The sequence below is a fragment of the Sturnus vulgaris genome, chromosome 3 (assembly GCF_052056855.1).
Source record: "Sturnus vulgaris isolate bStuVul1 chromosome 3, bStuVul1.hap1, whole genome shotgun sequence".
In the NCBI taxonomy this organism is placed as follows: domain Eukaryota; kingdom Metazoa; phylum Chordata; class Aves; order Passeriformes; family Sturnidae; genus Sturnus; species Sturnus vulgaris.
The window spans coordinates 111,691,761-111,711,244 of NC_142245.1; the positions used below are offsets into that span (position 1 = coordinate 111,691,761).

General features: G+C 50.9%; 2 protein-coding genes and 1 long non-coding RNA gene across 4 annotated transcripts; 2 read left to right on the forward strand and 1 right to left on the reverse strand.

Moving 5' to 3' along the window:
• Window positions 1–338: 338 nt before the first annotated feature.
• Window positions 339–1,838, forward strand: LOC148224537 (uncharacterized). Its single transcript, XR_015802766.1, has 2 exons — window positions 339–551; window positions 1,375–1,838. It is a non-coding gene; the product is annotated as an uncharacterized LOC148224537 (long non-coding RNA).
• Window positions 1,839–4,277: 2,439 nt separating this feature from the next.
• On the reverse strand, window positions 4,278–11,614 carry XKR5 (XK related 5). 2 transcript variants are annotated; one of them, XM_014872881.2, is made up of 7 exons: window positions 11,337–11,480; window positions 10,347–10,530; window positions 10,076–10,245; window positions 8,814–9,023; window positions 8,518–8,687; window positions 7,877–7,988; window positions 4,278–7,153 (listed from the first exon to the last, which is right to left on the reverse strand). In XM_014872881.2, the coding sequence occupies exons 1-7, from the start codon at window positions 11,392–11,394 to the stop codon at window positions 6,093–6,095; spliced, it is 1,965 nt and encodes a 654-aa protein (XP_014728367.2). In that variant the 5' UTR covers window positions 11,395–11,480; the 3' UTR covers window positions 4,278–6,092. The 2 variants fall into 2 exon arrangements, with proteins under 2 accessions (XP_014728367.2, XP_088018656.1); XM_088162530.1 differs by having other exon boundaries at window positions 10,076–10,530; window positions 11,337–11,614.
• A 3,812-nt stretch (window positions 11,615–15,426) lies between these two features.
• Window positions 15,427–18,713, forward strand: LOC106851147 (gallinacin-4-like). Its single transcript, XM_088162535.1, has 2 exons — window positions 15,427–16,243; window positions 18,577–18,713. Exons 1-2 carry the CDS (start codon window positions 16,141–16,143, stop codon window positions 18,711–18,713), a joined length of 240 nt encoding a protein of 79 aa, XP_088018661.1. The 5' UTR covers window positions 15,427–16,140.
• Window positions 18,714–19,484: the final 771 nt, after the last annotated feature.

Sequence of the window (19,484 nt, forward strand, 5' to 3'; positions counted from 1 at the left end):
GGCCCCGGACCGACCCCGCCCCGACCCGACCCGGTACCGCCCCGACCGCCACCAGCACCGGCACTGGCACCGACTCCGCCCCGACCCGGCCGGCACCGGGACCAGCCCCGCTCCGACCCGACCTGACCCGACCCGACCGGCACCGGGACCAGCACTGCCCCGATTCGATCCGCCCCGGCACCGCTCCGACCCGCACCGGGACTGGCACCGCACCTGGCACCGCCCCGACCCCACCCCGACCGGTACCGGCACCGCCCAGACCTGCACTGGGACCGGACCCGGCCCCGCCCGCACCAGGAACCGGCCACTGAGCCGGCCCTGCACCCAAACCGGGACCCAGCCCCCGACCCCATCCTGGAGCTGGACCGGACCTGCGTACAGGCACGGGCCTGGACCCAGCCCCAGTACTGGCACCGGACCTCACCCCAGCCCTGGACACGAACCCGGCACCGGCACAGCCCCAGCACCGGTCCAAGAGCCAGGACCTGGACCCGGCATGGGACAGAAAGCTCGGATATGGACCCAGACCGAGAGCTGACACCTGGCACCAGGTATGCACACGGACGCGGACCCTTCCCTGGACCAAGGCCGAGCCTCGGACCTGGATCTAGCCCCTGTTCCAGCTCAGCACAGCCCTGGACCCAGCACCGAGCCAGGACCCAGGACCCAGCCCAGCACCAGACAGAGAACTCAACCCTGGTCACGGCTCCCACTTGCCCCATGCACACCCCAGCGCTCCACAGAGGGTGGAGGCAACCACTGGTTTTGGCACCCACCTCACATCTGTGCCCTGGTACTGTGCTCATCTGGACACCCACCCACACCTGAACCCCCCTGCTGTGTCCGTGGGGATGCCCACCTGCATCTGCCACCCACTGACTGTGTGCACACAACCTCCCACCTCTGCACCCACATCTGCACTCACCTACCATGCACATCTGGGCTCCCATCCACCTCTGCACCCACCTGTGTCCCAGCACCACCCCCTGTGCACACCCCGACACCTTGCTCTGCATCCCAAAGTCCTCGTGCTGAACCCCAAATCTCCCTCATTAACCAGGGAAGAGCCTCAGGCATAAGATGCCTTCCCTGTCCCACCCTCTTCCCAAAACCACACCCCAGCTCCATCTGGGAGTTTAGCAGTGGGGACAGAAACAATCTGAACAGGTCTCCAGGGCAAAAGAGTGGAACATTTGCTGTTATTTATTGAAGTCAATCCCTAAAAATCCCCCCAAAGCTCCTCAGGAAACTCCAAGGACATGAGGTGAGCAGGCAAGGCCCTTTGGTGGCGTTGCCTAGGAAAATCAAGGTATAAACAGTGTTTTGATTTGAAAGATATCCCTTCAAGCAAAACACGGATCCTTTTGCTTCCAGGGTCTTGTTCAGCTCCTCCATCATCCCTGGATCCCCACGGATCCCTGACAGATCTGTCTTGTGCCCAGTGAGGATGGATTCACAAGAGGGAGAAAACACTGCTCCAGCACATTTGAGAGAACCGAGCCGTCTCAAACCTGGTGTTGAGAGCATAAAGCATTTTCCTCCAGACAAATCCAGCCAGGGAAGCACAGTCCCTGGGTCCTCATTAAGCACTCGGTCCTATTAGGCAAGTCCTGATTAGCTGGGCTTACCCTCTGCTCCCCCCCTCCGTGGTATTGTTTAGCCTTGGAGCCATGGGCACAGAGCTGCAGCCTGGGCCCTGCTTTTTACAGGAACACTGAAGGCACCAGAAAGGGATTTGCAGCAAATCAAATTTAATTAAAGGGGGAAAAAAATATCCAAAGTTTCAGCTTGGAAAAAAACAGACAAATAACAACAGCCTCAGGGCAAATAATTCTGTTTTCTGTAATGTCCAAGTATTGTGTTTCAATGTTGTTGGAAGTGAGAAGATGGTTTTTCCGGGGAAATCTTTCTTGGCTAGTCTGAGGGGAGGTTGGGAGGGTGTTACATTATTTTGGAGCTGGAGGGAATGTTTTTCACCCAGCCCAAAACCTGGCATCCATGGACAGTGCTCAGAAATTGGGCTGCTGCCCTGCCCTCAAGCCTTGTTGGTGCAACTCCATCCTGCTTTATTTTATTTCACCTTGAGAAAGGGACAAGAGTGACCCATTAAAAATAACAAGCCAAGGGGGTGGTGCCAGTGGTCAGGACAGCCACGTTCCCAAGCCCAGGCGCTCACCTGGGTATTGTTTAATTTCTTAGGGACGTAGCCTCTGTTCCTGCCTGTTTGCTCCTTTTTCCAGATCACCAGAGTGGCACAGCCAGTACTCCTGGGGAGCCCTTGGGTCACTCCCTGCATTGTCAAAATTAATGCTTGGTTCCTACTCCCAGGTTGCCCCTGACAGCTCCTCTCACCTGTGGCACCGAGCTCTCCTGGGCTGGGGCATGACCCTCCACCTCTCTAAAGTGATGGAGAGAAACAAAATGGGAAAGAAAAGGTTCACAGGAGTCAAATGAGCAGAAATTCTCTATTCCAGAGCAGGCAAAAGCACTGGATAATCTGTCCAAGTGCAGTGGGATGGAGATATCCCCTCGCTCCAGCCCTTCTGTGGGTGGCTGGAGCCCAAACGTTGATGATGAGAACCCCCAAAATCTGGGCAGACCCTGGTCTAGCTCAGGACCATTCCTCATCTGAAAAAAGCTTCATGGGAGATGCTGCAGAAGGAGCAGAGGGTCTGGTCGGGTCTCCTCAAGCATCTGGGACATTTAGAAGATAACATCAGCAGTTTGCCTGGAGCAGTTGGTCCATTGCCCCTCTGCCAACTGCAGTTTTCCATCCTGGGTTTGGACTGGCCCAGGTCTCCATGTTGCTCCACATAGAGCAGTGACCTGGGGTTTGTGGGATTTCTGCACCCCATGGGTTGATGTGAAGACAGACCGGAGTGTGGGGTGACCAGATCACCCACCGGGCCACAGCTCCAAGGATACAGCACCAAAATCAGGACCCAGCACCATGGTGGTGACAGCTGGAGCTGGTTCTGCCAACTCCAGGATCCCATCGTGCATCCAGTGTGATCTGGGGCATCTCCCCTCGCACACACACCTTTGGACATGAAGGCACCACGGGATATTTACAGATCAATCACTCTTCTCCTGAAGAGGGCAAGACCCTGACAGTGATTTTCAGACATTCCCGATGGCCCAGTGATGCCTGGGAAGTAAAAAGAGATGCCTACAGCCATGGTCTCATTCCTGCAGACAATCGCTGTGCACTCCACCTCCAGTATCCCAGAGCTCTCCATTTCATCCCCACTGGCTCCCAGTGCAATGCCACAGCAGCATCAGTCCTGCACCTCCCTCTCCTCTCCAGTCACCATTCCTGGAGGGATTCAAAACTCGTGTGGATGTGGCACGTGGAGACATGGGCTAGTGGTGGCCTTGGCAGGGAATGGTTGGACTGGATGAGCTCAGAGCTTTTCCCACCTCAATGATTCCATAACACAGGCACTGGAGGTGCACACAGTATCTGGACCTTGAGCAGCATCTCCCTCTGGTGGCAAAGGAAGAAGAAGTTTTGGGGAGAAACTCCTCCCCAGCGTGATTTCCCCGGTCTGGCAGCATTGGGAAAAATCTGAAGGTGCACCAGGTCATTGGGGCATCTTCAGTTCTGCTCCCAGAAGACAGGAAGGGTGGAGAAGGATGTCTGAAGCTGTGATTTGCTGCTGGAGTCCTCCTACTTCGAATAGGGCTTTAGAATTCACTAAAGAATAGGTTCATATGGGATATAGGGAAGAAATCCTTCCCTGTGAGGGTGGTGACGCCCTGGCACAGGGTGCCCAGAGAAGCTGTGGCTGCCCCTGGATCCCTGGAAGTGTCCAAGGCCAGGTTAGATGGGGCTTGGAGCGACCTGGAATGGTGGAAGCTGTCCCTGCCCATGGCAGGGGATTAAAATGAGATGATCTTTAAGGTCCCTTCCAACACAAACTATTCTGGGATTCTCTGATTAAATACAGGTTATTTCTACTGAGACCTGTGGCTCAGTGCTGGGACTGTACCAGCATGCACAACTTGGACCCCAGGTGAAACAGGGTTCTCACACAGGCTGGAAGCCTTTAGGGACAAACAATCCATATTATCCCACTTGATTTCATATTGCTCCCACGGAGAAGGTGAAGAGGAGCATGACTCACCAGTGACCAGCTCTCATCATCAGGGAGCAAAGCCATGGGAACACAGCCCTTACACAAACACCCTCATCTGAGGTCAGAGGTACCAGCTCACAGTGCACCTCTGCACTGTGGATGTGCTCTGAGAAATCAAAGTCCACATTTACACCTGACTTCTGAGCACTCAAATATTCTTTACTTTATTGAAATTGTCTGTTTCTTTTCTGACTGGCTTGTGGGACAGTTTCATGATGGCTGAATCTTTTTCTAACACCCCTCCTTGACCTTCCCTGACACATTTTCACGCCATTGCCTCAGATCCTGTTGCCCAGGTCCCTTCTTCACCCTCCCACTGGAAATCCCGACAGACAACTCATCCTGGGGCTGCAAGAGCCAAGAGTGGGAAGAAAGACCCCTTCACACTTATTTTCACCCCCAACATGAGACATAGACAGAGCAAAGGTTGGTTTGGGGTGTTTTCAAGCATAATTATGTATTACCAAAAGTAGAAAACCAAGCTAGATAAAAATTCCTGTAACAGCCTGGCAGAAATGCTGCCTTCTGTGTGATTCACAGTGAAAAAGTCCCCGAAAAAGCCACTGGAACTGCTCCTGCCTGCAGAGCACAGCCACAGCACAGGGGGCTGGGGTCCAGATGGACACAAGGAGCCTTCATCCCCTTGGAATGTGGCTTCACTTCATACTCAGCACCAAATGGGTTTTCTGTGCCCTGAGGAAACATCTGGCTGGGTCAGCCCTGAGCAGTGAATGCATCATGGAAGCTTTTTTTTAATAATTCATCACATGCCTGTGCTCTTCCTGCTGCCTTTCCTGCCCTGTGGCAGCACCAGAGTCCTGCCCACAGCAGGACAACAGCTGGAGAGCACAGCCAGATGTGCTCCAGCTGGCACTCAGGAGCTTGGTGGTGAATCCAGCTGATCACACCTCAATTAACCTGTCAAGTCATGTCCTGAGCACAAACCTGTGCCCTGGGCACAAATCCATGCCCAGCCAGCCTGGAGGGAAGCACTGGCTATTTCTGAGACCATAGTATTAATGGTTTTAGTTCCTGACACAAATAAACCCTGCCTGCACTGGGGGTTTTATGGTAGCAGTAAAACTGGTTCAAGATTTGGCCTGAGGCTAAGTTTAGGTGGAAACACCTAGGCAAATGTGGATTATAACCTGGTCTAGTGGAAGGTGTCCCTGCATGTGGCAGAGGTTGGAACTGGATGAGTTTTAAGGTCCCTTCCAACCCAAGTAATTCTGGGGTCCTGTGATCTGCAGCTGGAAGGGGACAAGGAGGAGGTTGGAGAGAAAAGACCACTTGAGGAAGCAGGACTGTGGGCAAGCACCAGGACATGGTTTTTGTTTGTAATTCCAGGTTCTGAGGCTTTGGTCTTCAGCAGGAAGAGGATCTATAATCCTATGTCACCCCCAAAAATAGAGTTGGTAAAGGCCTCAAGATAAACCTGGTGGGGGGAAAAAAATCAAGCAATGCTGAGCCTTACTCGAAGCCTTACTCTGCCCAGGACATCTGAGAGTAAAACCCATCATTTTTTCTGATTTAGGCACTTATTTGTCCTGAGAAAACTGCTTTGACCAGCACTGCAGCCCCTGGAGACAGCAACCAGATCTCCACACTGGGACAGGCCAGCAGCTTGTGCAGGCACTGGTTAAAGGACACACTTCAAGTCACTGTCACAAATACACCAAAGGCAGAAAGCTCCAGCTGCCTGGCAGGTCTGTGACATAAATAAGCTCAATAAATAACCAGCCCTGGACTTTTAGGGCTTTTTAAGGCTTTTGAAGTTCTTCAAAACTGCCAGTAGAAGATGTACTGGGAGGGAAGGTGATGTCTCAGTGATGGAGGAGCACATCTGCCCCATGGCAGGGGCACAGTGGGGACAGTCTTCGTCCCACCACCTCCCTGTTGATGAGACAGTCACCCCAAGGTTGACCCAAGGTGACAGTGCAGCCATTTATAGGGTCACTCTGGTAACCCAGACAGGTCTGTCCCCTCTCCCAGCTCTCCCAGTCCTCGCTGGGGGCATTTAGAGCTGGCCTTGGGGGTGGAGGTGAAGCACGGTGACCTCAGCTTGCTCCTCACCACAGTCCCCTGCGGGCCACAATGGTGGGTGTCCCAAAGGTGATGGCACCCCACAAGGGCACCCTCTGTCCCTGTGGGCTCTGAGCCCTCTCTGGGGGGACCTGCCACCCCACAGCTGCCAGTGTTGCCAAAGGAAGAGCTTCTCTGCAGATACTTGTGGGCACAAGCACCCAGGATTGGGCTGATGCTGGCCATCCCAAGGGACAAATCCCCTCCTCTTCCTCCTCCTCCTTCTCCCAGGCAGCCTGGGGGAGGCTGAGCTTCGCTGTCCCTTTGCACCAGGGCCATGCTTGTGGCTGTCCCTGTCCCAGTCCCTGTCCCAGGTGAGGCGATGCCTCCTGCACTTGCACTGAAATACACAGAGGAGCTCTCAGTTGAATCCGGGGAGAAGCCATTGGGATGGGATGTGGATGGGGGAAAATCAGGCTCCTGCCCTACTCCATCCTCCTGTGCCATTCCCAGAGTGTCAGCACTGGGTTTGATGCCTTCTCCATTCCCCACTGCCAGTCCAGAGGGATGGATGTCCCTCATGGGGAGCGAAAAGTCTGCCCCAGGCTCAACACCAGGGGCTTTCCCCATCATCCATCCTCCAGGAAAAGCCTCTCCCAGGCCACCATCTCCAAAAGCTGCGTTGATCACGGACAGATCTCCCGTCTTCAAGGCCAGCTTCACCAGCAGCCAGTGGTGATGCTCTGTCCAGCTGTCCTCCAAACACCCTTTGGACTGCAGCAGTGATGAGTTGGTCTCATTCTTGGGCTCTGTCTTGGTCCCTTCCCCTGGCAAGGACTCTTCATCTTCCACAGTCCCAGCTTGGGAGCTCTCTCCAGACACCTCCTCATCCCCGGCTGCTGCAGCACTGCAGAGTGTCTCCAGGAATCCCTGCCAGATCTCTGTGGACTTGGGATGGAGCAGGCTGTAGTAAATCACCAGAGCTGTGGCACCTGGAAAGGAGCAGAAAAGTGTCACTGAAGAGTCCCAGCAGCATTTTGGTCAGCTGTGGAGAAGAGGCCAGACCTTACTGCACCTCCAGATCAACAAGTCCTTTGCAAAAAGACGCTGCTGAGCATCAGGTGCATGAGCAGCACATATTTCCATCATTTACAGGGATGCAAGAATGGTACTTGAGCAGCTTTTGGCAAAGGAAGTGCACATTCAACCCCAGATTTAACCTGGATTAATTTTCAGACTGACAGTTGCCCAGCAGGGAGATGTGTGATACAGAAAACCTTCCATGTCACAGCATCCCCATCCTCTGGCCTTTAAATGAGACATCAGCAGGTTTTTAAGACAGCTTCCTACTTATACCCTAAACTCATCCAAGACCACAGGAATTGCTCCATTTCTATCCCGTTTCTTTAACATGGTTGATCTGAGGGTCTGGTGAGTTGCACAACTTCCCTCTGTCCCCATCCCACTGAGAAAATATGACCCTGCTTGGCACAAAGATGCTCCAAGGGCTGGATCCCTTCTGCTCTGGAGATAGGCTGAAAGCTGGGGGTGTTCACCTGGAGTGGAGAAGGCTCCAGAGAGAGCTCAGAGCCCCTTCCAGTGCCTAAAGGGGCTCCAGGAGAGCTGGAGAGGGATTTGGGACAAGAGTCTGGATGCTCATTTCCTCAAACTACTCTCAAAATGTGCATTCCAGACGCTAAAATCAATGTTCTTACCTACTACAGACCCTGACATGACAGCCCCAGTCACAGTCAGGCTGCTCCTCAGCTCTGCCTGCAGGAACTGGGTGCCCAACAGCAGCAGGAGCGTGTTCTCCATCAGCATTATCTGCAAGGCAGGGGGAAGAGAGTCATCACTTATATCCTTCTGATGGTTTTAGATATGCCTCTCATAACAGAAAACTCCTATTTTCTAGATTTTCATAGATTTTTAGAATCACAGAGTGGTTTGGGTCAGATGAGACCTTAGAGCTCATCTCATTCCACCCCCTGCCATGGGCAGAGACACCTTCCTCTATCCTGGGTTGCTCCAAGGCCCCACCAACCTGGCCTTGAACACTTCTCCTGTTATATTTTGCACCTAATTTATCACTTAAAATATAGATGTTGTCAAACTGAACTTTCTGCAAGGTCTTCACCTATTTTTGACCACTGACATTATAAGGCTGCCTCTAAGGAATCAAAACCAGTGCAGAAATCACATCTGCCTTGGTGACCACGTGGCTTTGTCAGGATACAGTAAAACACTGGATTTTGAACAAGTGATGATGTGAGAAATGAAAAATGAAGAGTCTGAAGCTGTTGCTTGTCCCCAGCAGCTGCATCCAAGTGGAATACAAAACTTTCCAGGTACTCACTGCATAAAATACAGCCACCCTGCTCTTGGAGGGGCCAGGCTTGACATTGATGTAGCAGAAGATGTACACAGCTCCCAGCAGGCAGTTGAAGAGCCTCCAGCGGCATGGCTGAGCCACAATATCTGTCTGCTGGGCCCCCAGCCAGAAGGACATGAGCAGCCAGTGGACCCCTGCAGGGAGAAGGGACTGAATTTTGCAAAGCCATTCCCAGGGGAGGCTGCAAACAGACCCAGCAGCAGGAGCATCACAGGGCTGACATTGGGGTGGGGTGTGGGGAACAGGATCTCATCTCTTACCTGCTACAGCAAAAACCCAGAAGGAATAGAGCCTGGCAAAGAGCACCAGGGCCAGGACCCGGGTCCCCAGCATCCCTGTCCTCCAGAGCAGCAGGCACAGGAGGACGGCAGCCGGTGGGCTCAGGTGTCCAGGCCTCAGCAGGCAGGTGAAGTGGCTGTAGGAGACCAAAGCCCAGGCCAGGGACAGCAGGGACAACCCTGCACTGACACCTGTATGGGGACAGGGGCAGTCAGGGCTCTGATGGAGGCCCAAAGGCACAAATTCTCTGTGTTAAGGTGTTGGTAGCACAGCACCCCCATACAAGCCAGACACCCCTTGATCCTGATAGGTGAATCAAAGAATCACAGAAGGGACCTTAAAGGCCATCCAGTTCAACCCCTTGCAATGAGCAGGGATACCTTCCACCAGACCAGGTTGCTCAGAGCCCTGTCCAACCTGACTGGAATGTGACCAGGGATGAAACTGGAATATTTGAATTAATCCTGCTAAACCTGGTCTCTGCATGTTTGGCATCTCCTGTAACCGTGGAAAGGGGTTTTAACCCTTTAAGTGCAGTGGAAATAAGATGCACAGCTACATGGTTATCTTTCATGATAGAAAGAAAAAGTTTATTCAGAAACACACTTGGTTTTATAGCATGACTCACAATTTTAAGCGTAGAGGAAAGGTGATTGGTTCAGAGAGAAGGCACCCCATTCCCAGGGCCTGGTCACATACTACAACAGATGTTCTATCTTGTTATTAATTCCTTTTTATTTTGACCAAATTATCACCCTGGGAGAAATTCTCCCTAGCCTTGAGCTGGACCAGCTTATCAGCTGGGAACAGAGCTGAAAAACTCCAGCCGGGAATATTTTTCAGGCTGTAATTTTTCTTACTTTCTCAATATGTGTCCTACAATCTCCCTGTGGGTACCCTCTGAGTGCTGTTTCCGTGGACAGAGCTCTGCAGCCCCAGGGCAGCTCCATCCTGGTCACTGCCATCGGACCAGAGATGGACAATGATCGAGTGTGACCTGGCACATGCCGTGACTCCACACCACAACATCCCTCTTTGCACACCTGAAAGCTCACCTTTGGGGCAAAGCAGCCACCTTTGCATTCTTTCAGCAGATCTTTCAGCCACAGTTATTCCTGATGCTTCATATCGAAGCTTTCCAGTCCCTTTGCAGCACATTCCTCCACCCGCAGGACACACACACAGATCCCTCACCCAAGCTCATCACCTCTCTACAGCCTGAATCATCCTCCTGGGAACTCACCAGGGATGAAGCCTGCTGGCTCCACGGCCACCACGACATAAGCCTGGAGCAGAAGGTGAGGCAGGGTCTGCAGCAGGGCTTCCAGGAGCCGCAGCACACAAACATCCCCGAGCTGAGCCAGCACCTCCCCGGCAGCGCCGCCCGCCTCCGCCCGCAGAACATCCCAGTACCTGCAAGAGTCACCGTGACGGGATGCCCGCCCTGGTTTGGGGAAATTTGGGGCTGCACCCGGGTTGTGGGGGTTGGGTGGAGAGCGGGGAGTGTCTCTCACCGCTTCCAGAGCCCCAGCTGCAGGAGGTGGAGCGCCAGGAGCCAGCAGCCCGGCGTGTGTCCGTCTGCTCGGAACCAGAGGATGCTCAGGAGCTGGGCGGCGTAGCCGGGTACCAGGCAGGCGATGGTCAGCCCGAACCAGCCCAGCTGCCCACGGACAAAGTAATGGATGATGGCACAGAGCCCTGGAGAAGGTTACAGAGGAGATGCTGAGAGATGACACAGCCACACCCCCCCAGCGACTGAGCGGTGCCATTCTTAACCACAGAATCCCAGAATGGTTTGTGTGGGAAGCGACCTTAAAGCTCATCTCATTCCATGGGCAGGGACACCTTCCACTATCCCAGATTGTTCCAAGCCCCATCCAACCTAAACTTGAACATTTGCAAGGGATCCAGGGGCAGCCACAGCTTCTCTGGGCATCCTCTGCCGGGGCCTCGCCACCCCCACAGGGAAGAATTTCTTCCTAATATCCAATGTAAACCTGCTCTCTGTCAGTTTAAAGCCATTCCCGCCAGAACTCCATCTCCCAGCCCGCCCAGAGGGTTGGCAGCTCTAGTCCTGGGCTTATCTCCAGCTGCCGGCTCCCGTTGGCTTTGTCAGCTGAGGCACAGCCACCGCCACCGAGGGGCCGGGCCCCCAGGAAGGCTCAGATAAATAGCTCAGGCTCCAAAATTAACAAATAAATAAATAAGTGGGAGGGAGAGATAAATATCAATTTTTCAAATATGAAAAAAAATCCAAGAGGACGGCTAAACCCGCCGGGATGCGGGGAGCAGAACCGCAAGAACGCAGAACCGCATCTCCGCAAACGCGGGGCGCACGGATGAACCCCTCTCCTCCTCCCCGGTACATGAAGGTGATTCGGGACCCCCGGAACGGCCCCAAAGGCGTCACTGCCAGCATCCCATCCGCCTTCCCCTTGCCCTCGGCCGGAGCGCAGCCCCCCAGGCCCCCGCGCATCCTGCGCGCATCCTGCGCGTTCACTCACGGGCGCCGCTCTCCGCCGCCAGCAGCGTCAGGCTGAGCCTGGGGACGGCCCCGCGCATCCTGGGAGCACGAAGGGAGGAGGAGGAGGAGGGAGGAAAGGGAGGAGAGGGAGGAGAAGAAGGAGGAGGAGGAGGAGGAGGAGGAGGAGGAGGAGGAGGAGGAGGAGGAGGAAGAAGGAGCCGCCGGGGCCGGTTCGCTCCGCCCGCCCCTCCCCGGCTTCACCGCGCACCTCCCCCAGTGTCCCCTCCCCGGGCAGTGTGACATCACGGTGCTTGCGTCACCCCCGGGGGCTTGGGGACACAGGGACCGACCGGGGCTTCACCAGCCCGAGACCCCTGGAGCTGCTGTGCGCTGCCACAAGCCCATCCCGTATCCCCCAAATTGTTGCGCACCGGCACAAGCGCACCCCGATGTCCCCCGGGTTCTTGTGCAGAGGCGCAAGCCCATCCTCATGTCCCTAAAATTGTTGTGCACTGGGCACAAGCCCATCCTGATGTCCCCTGGATTCTTCAGAACCGGCACACGCCCACCTCGATGTCCCCCAAATTGTTGTGCACTGGCACAAGCCCACCCTGATGTCCCTACAATTGTTGTGCACTGGGACACGCCAACCCAGATGCCCCCCAAATTATTGTGAACTAGGACACGCCCACCCCGGTGGAATGTCACACCCCGAGTGATGCCCGCGATGTCCCCGTGTCGCGGGGATGAGCACTAGGTGGCAGCTGGGACATGGTGTGCACAGAGCCATAAATCAATCCCGTTGTTTTCCCGCCCTACCACAGCGATGAAACCGCTGTGAAATGGGATCCCAAGCATCGGAGGTTGCAGGGGCCCTCTTGTGTGCATTTGCTTTTTATCCCAATTTCCAGCCCTGCAGCCTCCAGCCCTGATGCTTTTTAGAAAATGAATTCCCAGCAGGTTGCTACAATAAAAACCATGAAGGGAGGTTTAATTAAGTCAAAATATCACCTCTGGTTTTGGTGGTTTTTGCAATATGCTGCAGAAAGCTCCCAAAATTTTATACATCAGCTGGGCTGTTGGATGTACCTGTGTCCTGGGACTTTCATACATTTATTGTTGCTTTTTTAAATTGTATTGAGTTTTTTTTGCAACTCTGGCAATAAAGCCCAGGCTCTGCTGTGTAACAGGAGCCACCAAACTGCTCAGAAATGTCCTTGCCTGGTTTTCCCTACTCATGGGAGCATCCCCAGGCTCTCTGTAGTTCTCCAGCACTGCTTTGCACCAGGAACTTGGCATCTTTGCAGCCTCAACTCCATCTGACTGGGTTTGTGGGCCCTTTGGGTGTAAAAGACAACTCACTTTTCCTCCTGTCCCACTGCCCTGCCTGTACTCGTGTTTCATTAATTAATGATGTTGGGCTGCTGGGCCCAGATCCAGCAAAGCATTTGAATAAAGTCAGAGGTGTAATTAGGGCTCTGGAGCCAAATGAAGCTCAGCCTTGGCTTCTCTGTCCTCCACAGCAGTAAATACCACGTGGTCCATTCCTAGAAAACCCAATTTTTAGCGTACAAAGCACAGCTCAGACTCTAATGGGCATCAAAGCCTCTTCCAGACGTGAGAGTGGGATGTGGAAGAACCATTTTGGTAAATTCAGCAGTGCAGATGCTGCCAGGGTCCATGCAGGCACAATGTCACCCTTCTTGTCACCCACAGGAGACATGTGAACCTCATCATCTCATCCCCCCTGTCCCCCATCATCATCACTCCCACCCTGAGGTGTCTCAGCTGTCTTTTTCCTCAGTCCCTCCTCCTGTGTGCCAAGCCAGGAATAAATCCTGTGCCATCATCACCCCGGAACTTTGCCAGGCAGAGAAGGAGAAAGCCAGAAGCCCTTCCAGAAGATATTCCCAGAGCTAGCCACCCTCCCCAGCTTCTCTGCCAGCTCCCAGTTGCTCTGGCTGCCTCCCAGCCACCGGTTTGGCTGCACTTTTCTCTGCTGGATTTCAACACCCAGGAGCTTCTTTTGCTAAAAAAATTCCTCATGTCTCCAAGAAAACTTGGGACGAGAGACCTCACAGCCTCTTCCAGTGACTAAAGGGGCTTCAGGAGAGCTGGAGAGGGACTTGGGACAAGGGATGGAGGGACAGGACACAGGGAATGGCTTCCCATTGCCAGAGGGCAGGGATGGATGAGATATTGGGAAGGAATTGTTCCCTGGGAAGGTGGAGAGGCCCTGGCACAGGGTGCCCAGAGAAGCTGTGGCTGTTCCTGGATCCCTGGAAGTGTCCAAGGCCAGGCTGGATGGGGCTTGGAAAAACCTGACCTGGTGGAATCTGTCCCTGCCCATGGCTCCAGCCCTTGGAGCATCTCCATGGCCTCCTCTGGACTCGCTCCAGCAGCTCCAAGTCTTTCCTGTGTTGGGGATTCTCAGATCTGGATTCGGTTCTCCAGGTGAGCTGCCCACAGGTGACATCGCACAGACCCAGCTGTTCCTCACATGCTGAGGCGCTTTTCAGCCCAGATGTTTGGCCGCACATCTGTCTGCAAACACCTCAGGGAGGGGTTTCAGCTACAGCCCTGCCCTAAAGGACTCAGGGACCAGGGCACATCTTCTGCAGGTGCCTCCCTTGCCTGAAGGGATGCAGCAGAGCAGATCTGACAGGTGATCGTGGACGACGCCAGGAGATGCAGACATCAGGTTTTTTTTCCTCTGTAAAATGTACATTTTTCTTGTGGTCCTGGAATCCACAAGAACATTTTGCCTCCCTGGATTAAGTGCAAAGGACCTAATTCCAAAGCTTTTTGTGGGAGCTCCTCTGTAAAAGTGACCACAGCACAATTATGTGTAACCACGTTGTGGGACCAAGTGCTTTCAACATGCGAGTATTTAATCTCAAAAAAAAGCCAAAATGTGGAAAGAAAAGCACCCAGAGGAGCAGCCCAGAGAAACAAGAAGCCTGCAGGGCAGCCTGAAAGCTGCTGAAAAGGCTGTGCTGGAAACCTCAGTGAAAGAGTTGCTTTGATTGGGAAAGAAAACAAAGAGATCTAAGAAAAATCCCTGCAGGGCATGAAGGGCGAGCCCAGGGAGGCTCTGGCAGGGATGAGCTCAGCCGTGCTCCAGCAGCTGCCAGAGGAGAAGGCAACTCCCATGGAATGGGGCTGGATTCCAGCAGGAAAGAGGGATAAAAGAGAAGTGAAAGTCCCTTTGCAACAGGCACCCGGATTTATAGAAATGTCTGTAAATGCATAAAAAGCAGGGAGCCATTGGAGGAATCCTTGGTGAGAAGGGAGGATTCTGTGCTCAGAGAACTCTTCTGTCCATGGCAAGAGAGTAAAGAGAATTTTAAAACTAAAATTGCTGGGCACGGGCTGTAATAATTTTCATAAACGGATATGGCATAAAATATCTTACGTGCCATGCAGGTAACCTAGTAATGAAAATGTTTTGATGCAAAAATTTGAAAAAAAAAAACAAACAAACCACTTTTCCCTTTTTTATTCTTAATTCTTAGATTTCCATTTTCCTCTCTCACTTTTATCCCTACTGTTCCATAGTGCAGATCTTTTCCATGTTCTTAATTGTCCAGATTTTCCTTTCCAACAGCAGTAATGATGTAGAATTAATGACAGTTAATTTAAGTTAACCCTCTTCCTGATGTTCCAAAGAAGAACTAACTTCCCATTTAACATGGGTTTGCTGGGTTTTATTTTAATATAATTCCAGCTGATGATTATTTTACTTCTGTGATGATATATTGTTCATGTTTGTAAGGAAATATAAAACCTCTGAAAGCAAATGGAAGCAGAGACCTTGAGAGAGATGCTGTGGCCAAAAGGTTGCTCAAAGGGAGGAGCCCAGGGTGTTTTTTTTCATCTCAACACATTTCCCGAGGCGATGCTGCAATGGTTTGAAAGCCAGACCTTGGTTCCTCTTAGGACAGCAGCAAAGAGGATCCGTTGGGTGTCCCCAGAGCTCCCCAAAGCCTCATTGGCCACCAGAATGCTGTGGAGGTCCAACATCCCTCACCACCCTGCAGAAAGAGCACAAACCCACTGAAACTCTGCTCCTTCATCTTCATCCGGGGGCCCGACACTGATCTCAGGACTGTTCCAGCCTAGAGCTCCTCCTACCTGGTAACAACCAAAATATTCTCATTATTCAGCCTCTCTCAATGGGTTTTGTCCTTCTTAATCAGCCTGGAGACTTCATATCTTTCACGTTTATCTGCATTTTGTTTTGAAGCCTTAACTGTGCAGTGACTCCAGTCTGTCACGAGCCAGTTCTAGAGGTGACAAATGTTGGTAAGGGAGAGGAGTTTTTGTTGGCTGCAGGGAATGCAAATACTCAAAAATTTATCCTGTAAATAATGTAATTCTTGAGGGGAAGAATAACAACAGCCTCTAAGCAAGAATAAGGAGAAGCTCGTTTTTTAATTGTGAAGAAAATTGCTTTCTCTGCTCTTTTTTTAGTAGAAAAGCTTGAGAAAACCCATGGGGTTGTTTTGTATAAATCTAGCAAAAATTGTCTTATTTTCTGAATTAACAGCTTTAAATTCCAACAGGCAAATCAAATTTATTGCAATGCATTGCAAGTTATCAAGAAATCCAGGATAAATTGCTGGTCATTTGATGCATTAATTAAAAGGGGATTTAAAATTGAGGTTTTTTGCATGGAAGTTTTTTTCCTATGCCATGATCCTATGTGTACTCCAGGAAAATCTTAGGACAATAGACAAGATCATGACAAATATGTGTAATAACCTCTTTTAGGTAAGTTTCAGGTCTTGAAGAACATTTCTCTGTGTCACTTCTGGGACTATGGAGGGACAAGGCTCTAACCAATGTCCTGGTCTACTTTCTCTGCAGTGATTCAAGATTCCTCTGCCATGAAAATCCTTCCTTTTCTCCTTGTTCTCCTCTTGGTGGCATTTCATGGAGCTGCAGGTAAGGAGAGGGACTGGAAAGAAGATGTTGGTGTCTTGCAAAGATCTCCTGCCCCCTTTGGGATGTGACCAAACTGCTTCCTGCAAAGAATCCTCACATAAATCATCAAAACTCATTGGAGATTACAGACGAGAAATGAAATTAGCAGGCACATACTCCAAACATCACTTTGAAAGGGGCAACCCCAAAATTCCCATTCAGCACCAGTGTTTTCCCTGTTAAACCCTGTAGGCTTGTACTTAAATCACTTTGCCTCTGAGTCACCCAACAAACAAATTAAATCGTGATCAAATATTCTTAAACCACACAGAAAAAAAAGAAAAAGGAATCTGGCCCCATATTCTTCAAATATCCTTTGCTTTAGGAGCTGGAACATTGGGTGGAGAGGCATAAAATCATGATGCCTGTTGGAGTCTGGAACCCAAAACCAACTCTATTGTCCAGAAAAGGGGATTTTATTTTAATATCAGCCCTGAAAATGGCACAGTTACATTTGCAGGGTGCTCTGTGCACAAGCAAGTACTGGTGGAGTTTTGATCTCTGTGGGAACAGGGTAAAAAGTGTCCTCTGAGGAAGTAAGGATGGGAAAAGGCTGTGATGAACTGCAGCAGAAATGCCAGAAATGTGGGAAAAGTGTCAAGTATATCCCTGGAGGGATTTAAAAGCCATCCAGGATATGGCACTTGGGGACATGGATTAGTGGTGGGCTTGGCAGTGCTGGGTTAACAATTAGACTTGATGATCTTAAAGGTATTTTCCAACCTAAATGAGTCTGTGATTCTATGATTTTATGTGGTTTTCTGATGTTATTGTTACCTGAGCCTCTGCCTGTGCCAGTTCTCAGAGGCAGGACACTGGGCAAAGAGTTCCTTTGGTTTGAGTTATGTCCTTATTTAACACACAGTGGATGTTTGGGCTGTTTTCAGTAGGACCTTCTGGGTATATTAAAGCCAGAAATTTATCTGTATCTGGGAAGAAAAGTGTTTCTGAGAGCTCAGGCTGCCACAGACCACCAGTTTGAGATCAGGAGAGTTATATTCACTCTTTCAAGCACTTCTTTAGTTCTCTCTGGGATTTTCTGTGTGCATGTATCACTCTACTCACATGCTGGGAATCCAGCACACCAGGGATGTGTGTACATATGTAATATCCATTATCTGTTTCCTGGAACAAGCTGCCCTCTCTCTGAATATGCTGGGCTTTGTGTTGTTCCATGGAGGAGCTGGAAACTGGAATTAATTGGTTCATGTGCACTCAGTCAGGTGCATCCAGAACACTTCAGCTGCCAGGCTACATCTTTATTAATTGACCAAACAGGGCCAGGCAACCTCCTGCCTAATTGTTAGTCTGCTACCTGGGGTTGTTTTGATCCCTGACAATTAGCACCTTCATGGATAAAACCTGTTCTGGGAATAGCACAGGAATGGCTGGTGGCCGTTCCTAAAAGGCAGTTTAAATGTGGGTATCCTATTTTAGCAGAGAATTCCATTTAGACACGTAGGGAAGAGAAATTCCAGATTGCTCAGCCCCAGACTCAGAAGGCAATGCCTGGTGTGGTGGGTTTGGTGGTATGGAAATGTTGTTCTGCAGGGATTGATGAATTTATCCATGCATGGGAGCCACCCCTATGGACTGCTGGACAGCAGGACCTGTTTGAGGCATGGGTGAAATGTGCAGGGAAGGAAACAGCCAAATCTGTGGAATCATGGAATTGTGGAATGGTTTGGGTGGGAAGGAACCTCAAAGATCATCTCATTCTACCCCCCTACCATGGGCAGAGACACTTTCCACCATCCCAAGCCCTGTCCAGCCTGGCCTTGGACACTTCCAGGGATCCAGGGGCAGCCACAGCTTCTCTGGGCACCCTGTGCCAGGGCCTCCCCACCCTCACAGGGAAGAATTTCTTCCTAATTTACATCTCTCCTCTTTTAGTTTAAAGCCACTCCCTTCTGTATTGTCACTGTTCACATCAAAAGTCTCTTCCCCTCTTTTTTTTTACACAAGTGTGTCTCCCAGATGAGCTGGTGCATCCCTCCTGAATTGTGACCTACAAGCTTTTAAGAGCTGCTAAGTGCCTGCTTACTGTTTTCTATCAGGTCTCTGATATTCATCCCTAAAATCTGAGTTCCTAAGGAAGTTCTGGGCTTGGAGACACATCAGAAGAAGGAATTAGAGTGTTTGTTTGGTCGTTGTGCCCACAGACCTCCTCCTCTAAGGGTCGAACTGTCACAACCTTGTCAGCTCACAGGGATTAAGCAAAATGCAAATCCCTGCAAGAAATAACATGTCTCCCAACTTTGCTTATTTGTTGGTTTATATTTTTCTTTTTTAAGGTGGAAGCTTGGCAAGACCCAGGAGACCTTACATGGAGTGTGGATATCGTGGGACCTTCTGCCACAGGGGGAAATGCCCTCGTGGCAATCATTACCTGGGGACGTGTCGTTCTGGGTTTAATTGCTGTAGGTGGTAAGTTCAAGATTTATCTGGGGCAAAGGTGACTTCCCAAATGATCATTTGAATCCCAAGCAGCAGGATTTTCCTCGTAATTGTAATTCTGAAAATCCCTGAAATATCCTTTCTTTTGTGTAGGTTGTAGTGTGGCTAATTGTGGAGAATCTTCAGGAGTGATTGCTTTTGATTTCGTTGGATTTAAGGAATTGTTGTAGCAGCCACCGAGGATTTGTCATTCTCTTTTTAATAAAAGCAAAATCTGGAGAGCTTGCATGGCTGCCCTGTGTGATGTTGTCATTCATTTCCAAAAGTAATTCATTTCCCATTCATTTTCCAAGTTTTATTTTCATTAAGAATTTTAACCAAGAATTCTGCAATCAATCTAAACCTGCCACAAATGTGTAGTTCACCAAACTATTTACCCCTCTTGGGCTGCTGATTGAGTGAGTGCTGGCAAGTTCTCCACACATGCCTGCTAGGGAATTCTCTATCTCGACTAAGATTGAGATCAGTCACCATTTCCACTGGGAGCACAAAAATCTTCTCCAGTATGACACTTCACAGCACCTCTGCTCTGAAAACTCTGGACTCCCATCTCCTGACCCAGAGCTTTCAGATCTAGGAACAGCATATTGTTTTATTATTTATGAGAACTAAAGTCACACTGAGCAGGACAAATTGGTAATCTGATTTTACTCTTGACATTTCTGTCTGATATAAATTTGGAGAGAATCTGCAAAATGTATCTCGGCTGCAGTTGCAAATCAGGAGATCAGAGTTAGACCTGTGA